Source organism: Caretta caretta, chromosome 2 (assembly GCF_965140235.1).
Source record: "Caretta caretta isolate rCarCar2 chromosome 2, rCarCar1.hap1, whole genome shotgun sequence".
Taxonomy (NCBI): Eukaryota; Metazoa; Chordata; order Testudines; family Cheloniidae; genus Caretta; species Caretta caretta.
The window spans coordinates 189,755,809-189,769,250 of record NC_134207.1 but is presented as its reverse complement, the minus strand read 5'-3'; the positions used below and the strand labels follow the sequence as shown (position 1 = coordinate 189,769,250).

Below are 13,442 nucleotides of genomic sequence, written 5' to 3'. Positions count from 1 at the left end.
GCACAGGGAAAGATGTACTTCCTTATTTCATGCAGACTTCTGGGGGGTAGGAAGGAGAAGAGAGTCTGGGATAGAAAGCTAGAACAGCACAGACGGGAGATCAGTTTGAGCTAAGAAGATTATATCATCGTGTCTCATCAAATCAGGATCTGGTTCCACGCTGAGACACAGTGGTTGAATTCTAGACCGCTGAACAGAGCATATTTATGTAATCATATTTGCTTTAACAAGAAAAGGTCACTATCAAAGTTAGCAAAACTCAGAATTACCAGATAGGACCCTGTAACAGCGTGGCACCAACCTCTCGCGAACGCCCCTTCTGGTTGGCAGTGTCCACAGTCTTTAAATAATCCCGGCCCTGTTATTGGGCTGTACCCCCAGGGCTTCCTCCCTGAAGGCAATGGTTTCGCCCTCTTGGCCTACTCTGGCCCCAGCTCTCCAGCCAGGCCACTAAGCAGTTCATTTTTTCTGGGGTTTATCATTGTCCGATTGTAGGTCTGTTCCCCAGTGACCTATGGGGGAGAGGGGGGGAAGAGACCAAGGCCCGCCCACTACTCTGGGTCCCAGCCCAGGGACCCTAAAAATAACAGTCACATGCCACTGTTTCCCTTTAATTACACTGCTTTCAGTTCCTTGGGCCACTTCCCCTCAGCCCCAGCCTTCACCAAATCATCACCCTTACTTCAGGGCTCATCTAAGTTCAGGCCCAGCAGCCAGCCAGGAGCTCTTCCTCGCTGCCATGGTCCCTGCCAGAACTGAGCTGTCCCTAGTGCTGCAGTTCCCTTTGGCCAGTTAGGACGACCAGCTGTACTCCTCTGGCTCCAGCAAGGAACTGACTGTATCTGGCTCTGCAGTGCCTTTCTTTATGGCCTGATTGGCTGCTTCTGCTGCAACCACTCTAGGCTGCTTGGAGGACTTCTCTACTGCTCTTTTTCTGGGATGGGTGTGGTAGGACCCTGAGACCTCCATCAGGGGATCTCTGGGCCTAGTCCACCCTGTCATAAACCCATCTACCCCAAGAAAACAAAGCCCAGCTGTCCCCCAATTGGGGCTTTTTGTCTTTTCTAACTCAAAACTGGTAATATTATTGAAAATCCCAGCTTCTGTTAGGCAAACTAGTTTACAGTCAATGCAAGGTATCAAGTTAGTTTAGTATTGCGGGAATGCATGTGTATACTCTGCTCCATGCATCATTCTTAGGAGTAAGGTAGAGTATTGATATCAAAAGCACCGTTTGTTAAGAGAAGGATTCTTGTAACTTTCTTTCAATTTCTGAGAGGATGAGCAGAAAGATGGCAGAATGTACATGCCTACTCCTGTGACATGGGATGGGGAGGGCTCTGAGTTATTACAGAGAACTCTTTCTCAGGTGTCTGGCTGGTGAGTCTCCCCCCCCAAGCTCAGGGTGCAACTGCTCACCAAATTTGGGATCAGGAAGGAATTGTCCCCAGGTCAGGTTGGCAGAGACCTTGGAGGTTTTTCGCCTTCCTTGGCAGTGTGAGGTAAGGTTCACTTGGTGGTTTGAACTAGAGTAAATGATGGATTCTCTGCAACTTGAGGACTTCTGTAATTCAGCCAGAGATTATGACCTATTACAGGAGGGAGGTTCTGCAGCCTGTGATATGCAGGAGGTCAGACTAGGTGATCATGATGGTCTCTTCTGGACTTAAAGTCTACGAATCAACATGGGTCTCTTATTTTAAAGTGTATTAAACTTGCTAATGCCTGTTTAAATTGTATCTGATATCTCCTTACATATATTTATATCCTTGTAAGAAAAAAAATCACTTAATAGGCGTCATTCAACGGATCACAGTCTAACCATCTAAACATTCAGTAATATGCTAGGTGAAAGTACCTCTCTAGCAGGATATAATCACATAAATATTGATAGGAAAATGTTTATTAAACTGAGCTTTGTCTCCCAAGAGAACAGCCAACACTAGAAAGATGATTGTTCAAATCATGCTTATAACAGTGGTTTATATAAAATTGTGTTAAATATGAAAAGCAAAAAATATTTACTATTTGCATTCAGATGTCCAAAATATAAATTGCCTACTATCAATAAGTGCTATATGAAAAGGAGTACTTGTGGCACCTTAGAGACTAACCAATTTATTTGAGCATGAGCTTTCGTGAGCTACAGCTCACTTCATCATGATGAATCATCTGATGAAGTGAGCTGTAGCTCACGAAAGCTCATGCTCAAATAAATTGGTTAGTCTCTAAGGTGCCACAAGTACTCCTTTTCTTTTTGCAAATACAGACTAACACGGCTGTTCCTCTGAAACCTGTCTAAGTGCTATATGTTTGCAATTAGGACAAGATACACCAAATTTTGCGAGGCGACTATTTGAAGATTTATGTGGTAGAGTTCCCAACTACAGTTAACTCTTGCACCAGCAACATTTTCTGTCTTAGAAAGTCAAATATTCTCCTAGATAATCTGATTAAACCTCTATGGTTAAAAAACAAAACAAAAGATTGATACCTAGAGTAAATTTAGATTACAAAACAAGAAAAGGATACATCCATGCATCACTGGAAGAGCAAACCTATGGATCTGAAAATACAAAAGAAACTGTATAACACATTTTAAAAATATATTTTATATAAAGTTGTCTAACAAAACAGGTATCTCCAAGTACTAACCCAAGAAATAGATAGATGACAAGTGTATGAAACTCTAGTAAAAGGCAAACATTGTAAAGGCAATTCAGTTTGGGAAGAGGGACATTTATTGCCAGTGAATAAGAAAAAGTTTCATGTTTTCTAGACTAGTGATTTATTTGCACAACCACAAAGATTTTTTGTTCACTAATAAAGCAACAAAGTGTGATATTTCTTACCAGTCATCACTCTGTTAAGCAGAAGATATTCTGTAACCATGCTTATCTCACAGAGAGTCAGTGAATGACCTTGGTAACGGCAAGCTGCCTTGGAATATAAATGGGTATTTGTACTCCTGTTCTAAACAGAGATCTGCTTAATATTTTTGCCACAAACAAGCTCAATGTAAATTAAATACCTAAATGTATTTTCTAAAACCTACTTGAATATTGTCAACGTATGACATGAACAAATGTGTTTGCTGAGTTCAGAGCTACCAATACAAGTCTTAGCTAAGAAACACTATCTACCCCATGTGAATAATTTAAGACTAGACTTAAGAAATCCAAGGGTGTAATGTTGTCTGGATAGAATTTGCTCAACACAAGAGTAAATATGGCAATATACTGCCCTTTACACTAATTAGCATTTAATTAAAACAAGTTAAAGGTGGTTTGCAAATATAACGCTATGTTTCTCTACATGGTGTAAAGACTAGAAAAAGGATGGCAGATCAGGCATTAAGTCACCAGGAAGGAAGGTATTGAACAATGGATCTGCTGCATTCTCTCAGTCCCAGACCACCATGGAAGCCCTTCTTCCCAAATCATGATCCCCTTCTAAAAATTTCAGTATCTCCTGAAGTTTTCTGCTACCACATTCTCTCTGCTAGCTGCTACAATAAAGTCTTCCCTTTCCTTTTCATTATGAGGTTACATCAGTGGAGGAGGTTACAGCTGGTATTGAAAGGGGGTGGGTGCAGCAGCCAGCACAGAGAATACGGCAGTAAAACACCCTTATATGTAATGGAGTGTAGATGCCCTGGTTCTTTATGAAAATGTTCCTGCCTTCTGTGGATGTACAGGCTGCCATGTAACTGTTGGGGACGTCTGTGGGTTTTGGAAGCAGAGTCTCTGTGCCGGTATTATGGAGGAGGTGGGGTGGAGGAAGAGTAAGGAAATCATAGGAACACACATGTGACTGGACAATTCTGAGGAATTTCCTACTGCGTGTGGACTTTCCCTATGCAGTTCACATAGTATAGTCCAATCTGGGGGAGAGGGACATCAGAAACTCAAGTGACATCTTTCTTGACTAGTTTACGTTTCTAGCTCGACACTTCATGTGACAATAAATTCCCAATATAAACACACAGTTGTGTACGACCCTTCATTGTGCACTTGTACAGCTTAGTTTATATTAGGATTTACCTGGCATGTCTCTAAGCTTATGATCTCTTGAAGAATTTGTTTGAAAAGTAATGCTGATTTAGCCTCAAAACCTTGAAAGTGTCCTTTCGATCATGTGTGGAAATTTTGAGGAAAGACAATCCAGACTCAAACTCATAGCTGTGCCAAGGGAAAGAGGCAGTATCCTTGGGGAACAATATCTGCCTTACATAAGGCACAGCAGAGCTCAATATTTTGCAGAATTTGACCTACTTAGGAACATACTGCGCACCTCTTCTTGATGTTATTTTTCTTAGCACACGGCTGAGGCCATATTATCAAAGTCTATTTTTTTTTTCCCTAACAGACATTTTCAAGAAGTTATTATTTCACCGGATAGTATCAGAGGACTTTGGGGTGAAATTGAAATGAAGTGATTAGTTTAAGACAGATAAATGTAATGTCAATAACTTACACACAGGTAATTTTGCTACAACTAGAATACAAGTAACCAATATTTTATCTACGAGAGTTCTGAGTATCTGAAATAAAGACATATGCAAGACTAAAACACTTTCTTCATAATATTATATCTGTACTACATTTCATATAGATTATTAAAGGAAACTTCCAACATTACCTCTGGCTGAGCAGCAAATTCTCTAAGAAGATGCCCATTCCATACAAACCGTGGATCTGCCTGTAGTGAGAAAAAATAAGCAAATATGCAAATAGGGTTGTTGGGGTTTTTTGTTTGGGGGGGAAAGGGGAGAGAACAGTTTTCTGAAGCTCAGCTTATTCTATGGTAGGGCAGAAGCTCAGCACTATCCTGCAGTAGCATAAGTTTGGGTGACTAGATATATGGTAAGGGTGGTTTCAGAGTAGCAGCCGTGTTAGTCTGTATTCACAAAAAGAAAAGGAGTACTAGTGGCACCTTAGAGACTAACCAATTTATTTGAGCATAAGCTTTCGTGAGCTACAGCTCACTTCATCGGATGCATTCGATGAAGTGAGCTGTAGCTCACGAAAGCTTATGCTCAAATAAATTGGTTAGTCTCTAAGGTGCCACTAGTACTCCTTTTCTTTATGTAAGGGTGGTGCACCTGGCCTTCACAAAATGCTGTTTGCACTCTTTTGGCTGGACAGGCTGCTGCACAGAAGCATAGCTGGAGGCCCTACTGGAAACGAACAAGATGTTCCTGATGTAAGTGTAGACAAGCCCTTAGTTACTATCCTTTTATTCTGCAGAACAAAGTCAGTACATTGCAACAAAAATCAACCTGAAGTGCTTTTGAGAATTTTAAACTGCAAGACATCTTTAAACAGCAGTACCCAATGAATTTTGGAACAAGTGGAAACTCTCAGAGAGGAAAGTGAGAACATGCAGAGAGAATTTCATCCCAAAGGAGATCACAGCACTTTCCTGGCTTCTATTTCAAGATGAAATATTTCTTCATTGAAATACTGTAGCCTTTTAATAGCAAGCAAAAGCTGCATTCACCAATTTAGGACAGAAGAAATACAGGGGGAGTTCTAATGAAGCATGTTTTTAGCTAAATTAGCATTTGACCAGGATTATCAGGACAACACCTGCGCTTGTTAAAAATGTTATGAAATACTGAAGGTCAGATTTTAAAAGATAGGTACCACAATTACATGGGCAAATTCGGGTGTCTGAGCAGCTGTCTGGCGAGTTAAATGGGTAACTGGCAACAAGCATGCAGCTACCTGATTTTGCACGCATATTTATATTTTATCTCAGTTATGCATGGATAATTGCATGTGTCCATCTTTGAGCAATTTAATCCTTGACCATAAAGGACAAGAACATTGGTTTTAAACCTTATTTGAATGCCCGTGTCTCCAGAAACATAATGCTCCTGCACACCATACTAGGATATTATTTCAGAAAAAGTGAATGAAAGACTGCTGCTCAGAGTGCCACGCACTGAGTCACCAACCCGACTTCCTACAGTACCCTAGGTTTGGCTGCATTCAAGTGCTGACCAGGCTTGAGCCTACTTGGACTGTGAACCCATCAGATCTCCCAAGATGGCATGGATACAAGTAGATCATAACTATTTCAACAGCTGCAACACAACTGGCATCTTACATACCTTTTAAAAATGGTTATATTTATTAATATAAATCTAGAGGGCTTACTGACTCAAAAGGGATACTTCAGTACGTTAGATCATTTTAAACTGGAACGGACGATTTTTTAAATAACTAATGTGCTGACATGTCCCTTCCTATGGTTGAAAGGATAAATACATGACACTTTTCTGAAACTTGGTAGATTGATTTTAAGGCTAAACAATCATTACAGCTAGACCATTTCTGGGGGAGAATGAGAAAGTACCATATAAAAATTAACACAGAACAGTACCTAAACACAAAATTCTAGGGTTCATTAACAAGCAATATGGTCTGCTGAAGTTTTTTTTAATAAGAAAATGAAATGGACATGAAGGTTTAAAAAGGGTGTGAGAATCGCTTCTTGTTCCCAGTTCTGAAAATATTCTGACAGTTAGGAGGCAACACCTTGTAAAGGTGGCTTTATAGCCTCTTTTTCCAGCTGAAAATGAGCTGTCTCAATGCATTTTAGAAAGCACTTGTTGAATCAAAACCATGTTTAGCAGATTATGGATTCTAAATCTTCATGGAAGCTGAGAAAGTTTACATTCCTAAAGATATCCCCTGGGGCCTCAGTGTGGCTGCGTGGTTTTGTTTTCTTTAAGATTGAAATTAAACATACTAAATACTGTTTCTAGCAACATATTAAGATAGTCAGGTTTAGAATGCAAAATCCCAGGGCAAGAGGCCACAAATCCACCACTCTGTTCTGTATCCTTCCCAGTCTCTGTCCTAAATGCAAGCTCAAGTGACATCTCTTTCACTTTTTGATGAAGCAACCCCCACTTTCTCTGATCCTAACCTTAGAAACCCATAATTTTTTATCTAACTCCTTCCCACAGTGTCAAAAAAAGTTACTATGCAAGTTGCCACAGACAAACTCCAAATACATCAAGTATCCTAGGGGTTAAGAAATGTGTAAGAAATCATGTAAGAGTTATTCATCTCAGAAGTAACATTTTCTGATGTCACACACAAAATTAACTCTCGTTATGTGAGTCAGCAGTACAACTAAGTTTTAGGTTTGTGGAGTTTTGTTCTGTTCAAAACTGCCACAATAACTGGCATTTTGGAGTTCGCTTTTTAACTACACTGCTTATTCTCCTCAGGCTGGAGAACTACAAACAACTATTTTTTTCAATTCTTACTGTTTGAAGAGGAATGAAGACAATGTTAAAACACTTAAAGTGTAACTTCTATAATTGATTCTCTCATGGCACACATTTTCAGTTGCTTCCCTTTCCTCTTGTGGTCAACTACTCATTCCAAAAAACAGCCCTACCATAGCCAATACTATCAGGCTGAAGATTTTACAGAGCAAGTGTGACAATGGACTAGTTGCATGCTGATAGTGGAAAATATAGAAGGCACACAAGCAATATTCGCAAAACCATTTCACTAGTTTAGTTTGAAGATGGAGAGGTAAAACCATTTTTACTATAATTTTCAGAATCAAGGGACCACTAATGGCTTTGTGAAAAGCTATTACGCGATGCACATACATATTCAACATACATACCTACCCTTTTTACAGTTTATGCATTAAAACTCTGGCCAGGTAAGTGCACAAGGAGCTCTAATTTCACTGACAGTACCATAAACTCTTAATTTAAGAACATAAATGAGGATGTACGTAAGATTAAAAACAGCTGGAAGTGCCAAGATGTTTGTGCAAAGAAGAGATAAGATACACACAAAACCAGGAGTATTGAACTGCTCAGATGTGTAGTTCTCAGAATTCTAGTGTTGAGAAGTTGTATTTTAAGGACCTGATCCAAAGCCCAGTGAAGTCTCTGGAAAGACTTCCACTGATTTCAATGGGCTTTGGAGGAGGTGCTATAAACAGTACTATTCCACAATGATGTGTCTTAAGAGGATTAAAATGTATATTTAAAACATTTGAAAGTTTAAAATCCAAGCTGGGGAGAGACCTGTAGCTATATTTAAACTTTATTATGAAGTTACTTGGGAACTGCATTATGGTAGCTATGTATTTTAAATCAAAATGAAACACAAAAAAAGAGATAACCAGCAGTGGCAGGCAGAAAAGAAAAAGGAGTTGTAGTCACTGTATATTTGTGGCATTTAAGGCCAGCATTTTTCCTCACTTTTGGTAAGCACACATCCATTAGCTTGCAACTCCCACACCACTGCTGCCCGACAGATTTAAATTTTCCTTTATAAAATAATCAGGAACATTGAGCAGCCCCTAACAGAAGTTTGTAATATAAGATGACCTGAGCATGGAACATTAAGGGCTGTGGCAAGGAGGTCAGAAGCAGCAAGACACAAAGACCTACGTAGGATGGCAGAAGGAAACAAAAGATAGGATAGTATACAAGTCAGCTCCAAAAGTATTGATTTTTTTAAAGCAGTCTTGCAACAGGTTTACCCACAGGCTGTTGAGAAGTGTAATATACACAAATTTAATGCTACAGAGCCAGAAATGCTAGAGCTCTATTTTAGGAATGCAAAAGTTCAACATTAATTTTAAGGGGATATCTAGTTTACAAAAACAAAATGGCAAGTTTGAAAGCTAATCTATGTCACAGAAACATTAAAAAGGGATGAAACTGACTCTTGTCCCCTCAGAGTTCAGTCCAGCCAGAAATTAGAATCTAAACAGACTAGTGAAATAATCCCATCAGCTACCTGATCTATAAAATAAACCCATTACCACACACCAAACTAGTTGACAAGGAGCTGGATACAAGACAGAAATCAGTGGAATCCTTACCCTCTCTAGTAGGCTCATTTCCTGGAATTCTGGACTGGTGTTGGCTAACCTTTGCAAAGTGTGGGTTAGGTCATATGTTGTAGAGAAGTAAAATCCATCCACATTCAAGATGTGACTAAGCATTGCTAAAAAGGCTTTATTGTCCTGCAACTGTTGGCAGAAAAAAAAAAAAAAAAAAAAACAACAAGCAGCTTTCTTATTTACTAACACCACATTGTTGGGTTTTTTACATTCCCCTTTTTAAAAAGACACTGATTTTTTGCTTACCACAATGTTTTGCAGGAGTACATAAAAAAACATAAAACCCCAGTACAAAAGGATACTTTGAGATTACAATTTTGAGACAATAAAAGTAGACTGACAGTTTATAACATTAAACTGCTCCAGTACACCCTGATTCAATATGTACAGTACATGAGAAAAAGCTGAAATTTAGGGGATTTGACCAATAATTGCTCCTGGGGGAATTCTGTGCCACTGCATACAGGCAGAATTCATGTCCCCCGCAGTTTTTTTTTCTTCTCCGTAGAATAGAGATTCTGCTGTAGAGGCATTGCAGTTATACCTTTTGCCCATCAGCGGCACCAGAAGAGAGGGCAGCCAGTGTGCAGAGAGGGACGGGGAGAGACTGTGTTCCTCACAACAGTGCCAGGTGAGGAGGCATGGGACGTGGGACGGACAGAGAGGGGCACATAGGGCTGCTGGGGGATGGGGCGGGGTCACAGGCTAAAGTTCAGAAGGGCTAGTGGGAAGACAGATTGGGGCATGGATTTAGAAGTTTGTGGGGTGACAGCATTGAGCCAGGGTCTGAATGGGAGGGGGGCTGCAGGGCCACCTGGGTTGGGGAGGTAGATGTGCCTCATTGAATGGGAGAGGCTAGGGGTCAGCCAGGGTCTGCATGGGGGAGACTCCCCAACTCCCTAACATACCCCCCAAAAAAACCTGTTCCAGACTTCTCCCACCCACACCCAACAACCCTCCAGGTTCACTCCCAGGCTCCTTCCCTCTCCTTCAGCTCCCCGTTAGCCCTGAGCCCCCCAAGCCTTTGCACTGCTTCTCAGGGGTGCAGGAAATACGTTACTGTATTGTAGTTTAAATGAATTACTCAAAGTTCTGTACTCATATGCCTAGAAAGGAATCAGTCAAAATTTTTTTCCCTGAATCTAGAGAGAGAGTTACAGACATACTTGCTGACAGGTATTTTTAAATAAATTACCAGAATAATTGCAACTGGCGTCACTGTGTTATTTTGACAAATATACAATGTGCAGAATTTTGTAGAATTTTAAAACACTGTGTGAATAATTTTTAGGCACAGAATTCCCCCAGGAGTAAATAATGGAGATTAGACTGATACCAAGTGCTTCCCAACCACAGAGGAAAAAAGTGTTGTGCCCCAAAGAGTGTACAGTCAAAAAAAATAAGACAAATGAGACGTGGGGGGAAAGGATACAACATTCTGGCAAGGTGATCCCAGTGACAGGCACGTGTCTTGGTTGCAAGTTTGCCTTATTTTATTTTTAAATAGATACTAAATTCACCTCCCATCCCACCATTCAACCCCCGTGTCTTTGTTCCAAAGCAATCCCCAGTTTCAGTTCCAATGAACTTACACCCTTTCATTCCTCCCAATATTCAACCCCTTCCCTCCATGTAAACAGAAATGATCAGTTCAGTGATAAGTTAAGTGAGATAAACAGTTGGATGACTTAGTCAACTAGTTTCTTGTAGGTTTCATGGAAGTAGTAAAGGATCTGACATGGAGAAGGTTGTGGTTTTGTGGACCAGCTCAGGGAGGACATGCCATACCTAGGAGACAGTGTGGAAGAAAACACAGTTGGCTGTGAAAGAACTGGACAAAGAGGGTCTTAATGGGCACTGTGGGAAGAAAGAAGGGGTGCAGTTTTGGGAGACATAAGAGACATGGGTTTGAAATTGATGCAGTGAGAGATGGGACCTAATGAAGGATGATTTGGTCAGAACAATAAGAAAGGCCATCTTAGAAACTGGAGGGAGGGGACTGTGAAATTGGTGTCAGGAAGGCCAGTGACACAGTGGTTGCACAATGGAGTTCGTTTGGGAATTTGGAATCCATAGATTTTCTCTAATTTACACTGATATAAGCAAGAACATGCACATGCTTATAACATTATAAATAAATCAAAGCAGATGGACTACAATGCCATCAACATTTTAAAAGAAATTGCACAACTGCTGTAACAGTCTACAAACTATGCTTTGATCACAGGAGACCTACATTTGAAGAGGTTTTTTTTAATTTCGCTAAAGATGATAAGCCATCAGAAAACTGCTAATCAGTTGTGGCTTATTTATTTTTCTTCTACCAGTCTACTCCTACCTGAATATCAGTTAAGTGCAGCATGGTCTTTTTGTAGGAGAGGATGTCAAAATCAGTTGCTTTCCAGACTGCATGATTGAAACATTCACCTACTTTTTTCTTTTTTGTTATTACAATGAGATAGTTCCCTGCAAAATAAAAAATTTAGAAGTCAAGGGTAGTTAGCTATAACGTGGTTCAAGAAAACAAGGATAGCAAGCACAAGGCTATATATGAAAAAAAAATGCATGAAGGGGAAAGAGGGAGACAAATTCCTGGAGGTTCCCCTCCTCAAGAGTTTCCTCTATATCCCTCCATTGGAAGGAGGTTGCTCCACTCCACAGTCTAAAACCCACAAATGAATTAACTTTCCTGCAGATTCCCCATGGAGTTGGGTAGGGGTAGAGCACACCTTTCCAAGCACCCACCACTCCATCCGCACATGCAGATCTGAAGCACGCTTCAGGGTCTTAAGGAATGGGGAGAGAGTGTAGCGGGGTGGCCGACCCCAACTCCAGATCCAAGTACAGACAGTCCTCTCCACACTCAGATCTTTTAGGGTGGGGATGCAGATAACTGACTGAGCCCATAGTTTGGAGAATGCAGAATCCATCAGCAATTCGTACAATGACAGCGTGCGGTAGTATTCAACAACTGAGATCCATCTTAGAAGTCTTACAGAAGGTCACAGATATGCTATTTTATCCTAAAACATAGTTGACCTAAAGCCTCCAATATCTATTAAATGGGGTGTCGGGGGGCAATTTGCATTAATATAGAAAAATCAATCAATCAGAAGAACTGCACATATAACAGTGCAGCCCCTCATTATAGCAATTTGTTAGCTTGCCTCCACCTTGGAAAATACAATGTAGTCTTACCTTCCATTGAACAAAATTACTCCTATGGAACTTATTTACTGCTGGAAAATTGTGCATTTCAATGTACAACTGACTGTGGTTTTCAGATGCAAATATAACCAAGACAGATTTTTAAAAATCTTGGATTGATCAAAATTATGAATAAGCTATTTAACAAGAATGAAATGCTATGAAATCTCACACCTACTACTATGAAGTATGAGTCAGCGAATGCCAATAAGAAAAACCAACAACCATGGCTTTATAAATTGTGCACAGTGTTTGTGTTCCATTAAATTTACTAACTCCCATTTATAGCACAACACACCCTGTAGTGCTTTAATTTTCTGGAGAAGTAGTTACAGTTCAGTGGGTATTTAATCCACCCAGTTGCATAAAACTGATATGTACACTTCTCCATCTACAGTTTTAGTTACTAGTTTTGCGCATTTGATTTCATCCAGAAGGATGCAAATGATTCAGATCCAAAACTCGATTCTTCTTAATTTACAACTATTCAAATTCAGGACTTGCTCACATAATAGTGCTTGTAAGACAACCCTCAAATATTTGTCCCGCAGATATATTGATCTCACAAGCAATGTTGCACAAGTAGTAGAAAAAAATATACACCATATTGACTTGAACTCAGCTTAAGTGAAATGTAAAATGTCTACAGTAGAAGAGGATAGTAAGGACATAATGTTTGTTTTATAAAAGCTCAAAGTTATTAAGTCAGGCGAAGATTTTTCTTTTCTTCTGAACTTTTAAATAAATACAACATTAATTCTTGTGAAAGGTCGTGGACTGACAATTGTAAAACACAAGTTTTACCTCTTGATAAATATAGATCATGGTCAGTGAAAGGAGGTTTACATTAACACTGCCTCACAGCTGTGAATAGAAGAAAAGAAGGTAATTCAATCTCAATATTCATTTCTGATCTCTAATTAGGTTGCTTTCACCCTTATTGACACCTGTCCACCAGAAACTGGTCTGAGATTTTTCAGATAGGCCACTCAAAATGTTACACTGCCTAGGACAGAATTCAGTCAGTGATCCTGAAGTGAAAGGCAGCGTACTATTACCAATCCACTACACCATTCTCTCTCAATCCTCTTCGGGATAATTCAGTTTTAAAAACAAACAGGGACCCTTAAAGATACCAAAATACATATACTGTAGACTGTGTACAGTTATTTATTACATTTGTCTTACTGTGGGATAGACATGTTTAAATCTTGTTTTGGTCTACTAAGTTTGATAATCTCAACCTAGTCAAGTGTTCATATTTTGTTTGGAAAAATTGGCACTCTGCTCTAGAAAAGGGCTTTGCACAGAATGATTAAGGTGCACAGACAATCTATGTA

At 39.8% G+C, this 13,442-nt stretch overlaps 1 protein-coding gene across 3 annotated transcripts in view; it reads right to left on the bottom strand.

Moving 5' to 3' along the window:
• SACM1L (SAC1 like phosphatidylinositide phosphatase) overlaps nucleotides 1-13,442 on the bottom strand; it is a 64,898-nt gene that overhangs the window by 17,905 nt on the left and 33,551 nt on the right. For 2 of the 3 annotated variants that reach the window (XM_048838853.2, XM_048838852.2), the window contains exons 4-7: nucleotides 11,234-11,361; nucleotides 8,875-9,024; nucleotides 4,642-4,701; nucleotides 2,533-2,566 (exon numbers count right to left, since the gene is read on the bottom strand). In XM_048838853.2, coding sequence (XP_048694810.1) covers nucleotides 2,533-2,566; nucleotides 4,642-4,701; nucleotides 8,875-9,024; nucleotides 11,234-11,361 — 372 coding nt within the window. Of the gene's footprint in view, nucleotides 1-2,532; nucleotides 2,567-4,641; nucleotides 4,702-8,874; nucleotides 9,025-11,233; nucleotides 11,362-12,906; nucleotides 12,967-13,442 lie in introns of those variants that run through there. The other variant, XM_048838854.2, reaches the window with a different exon arrangement.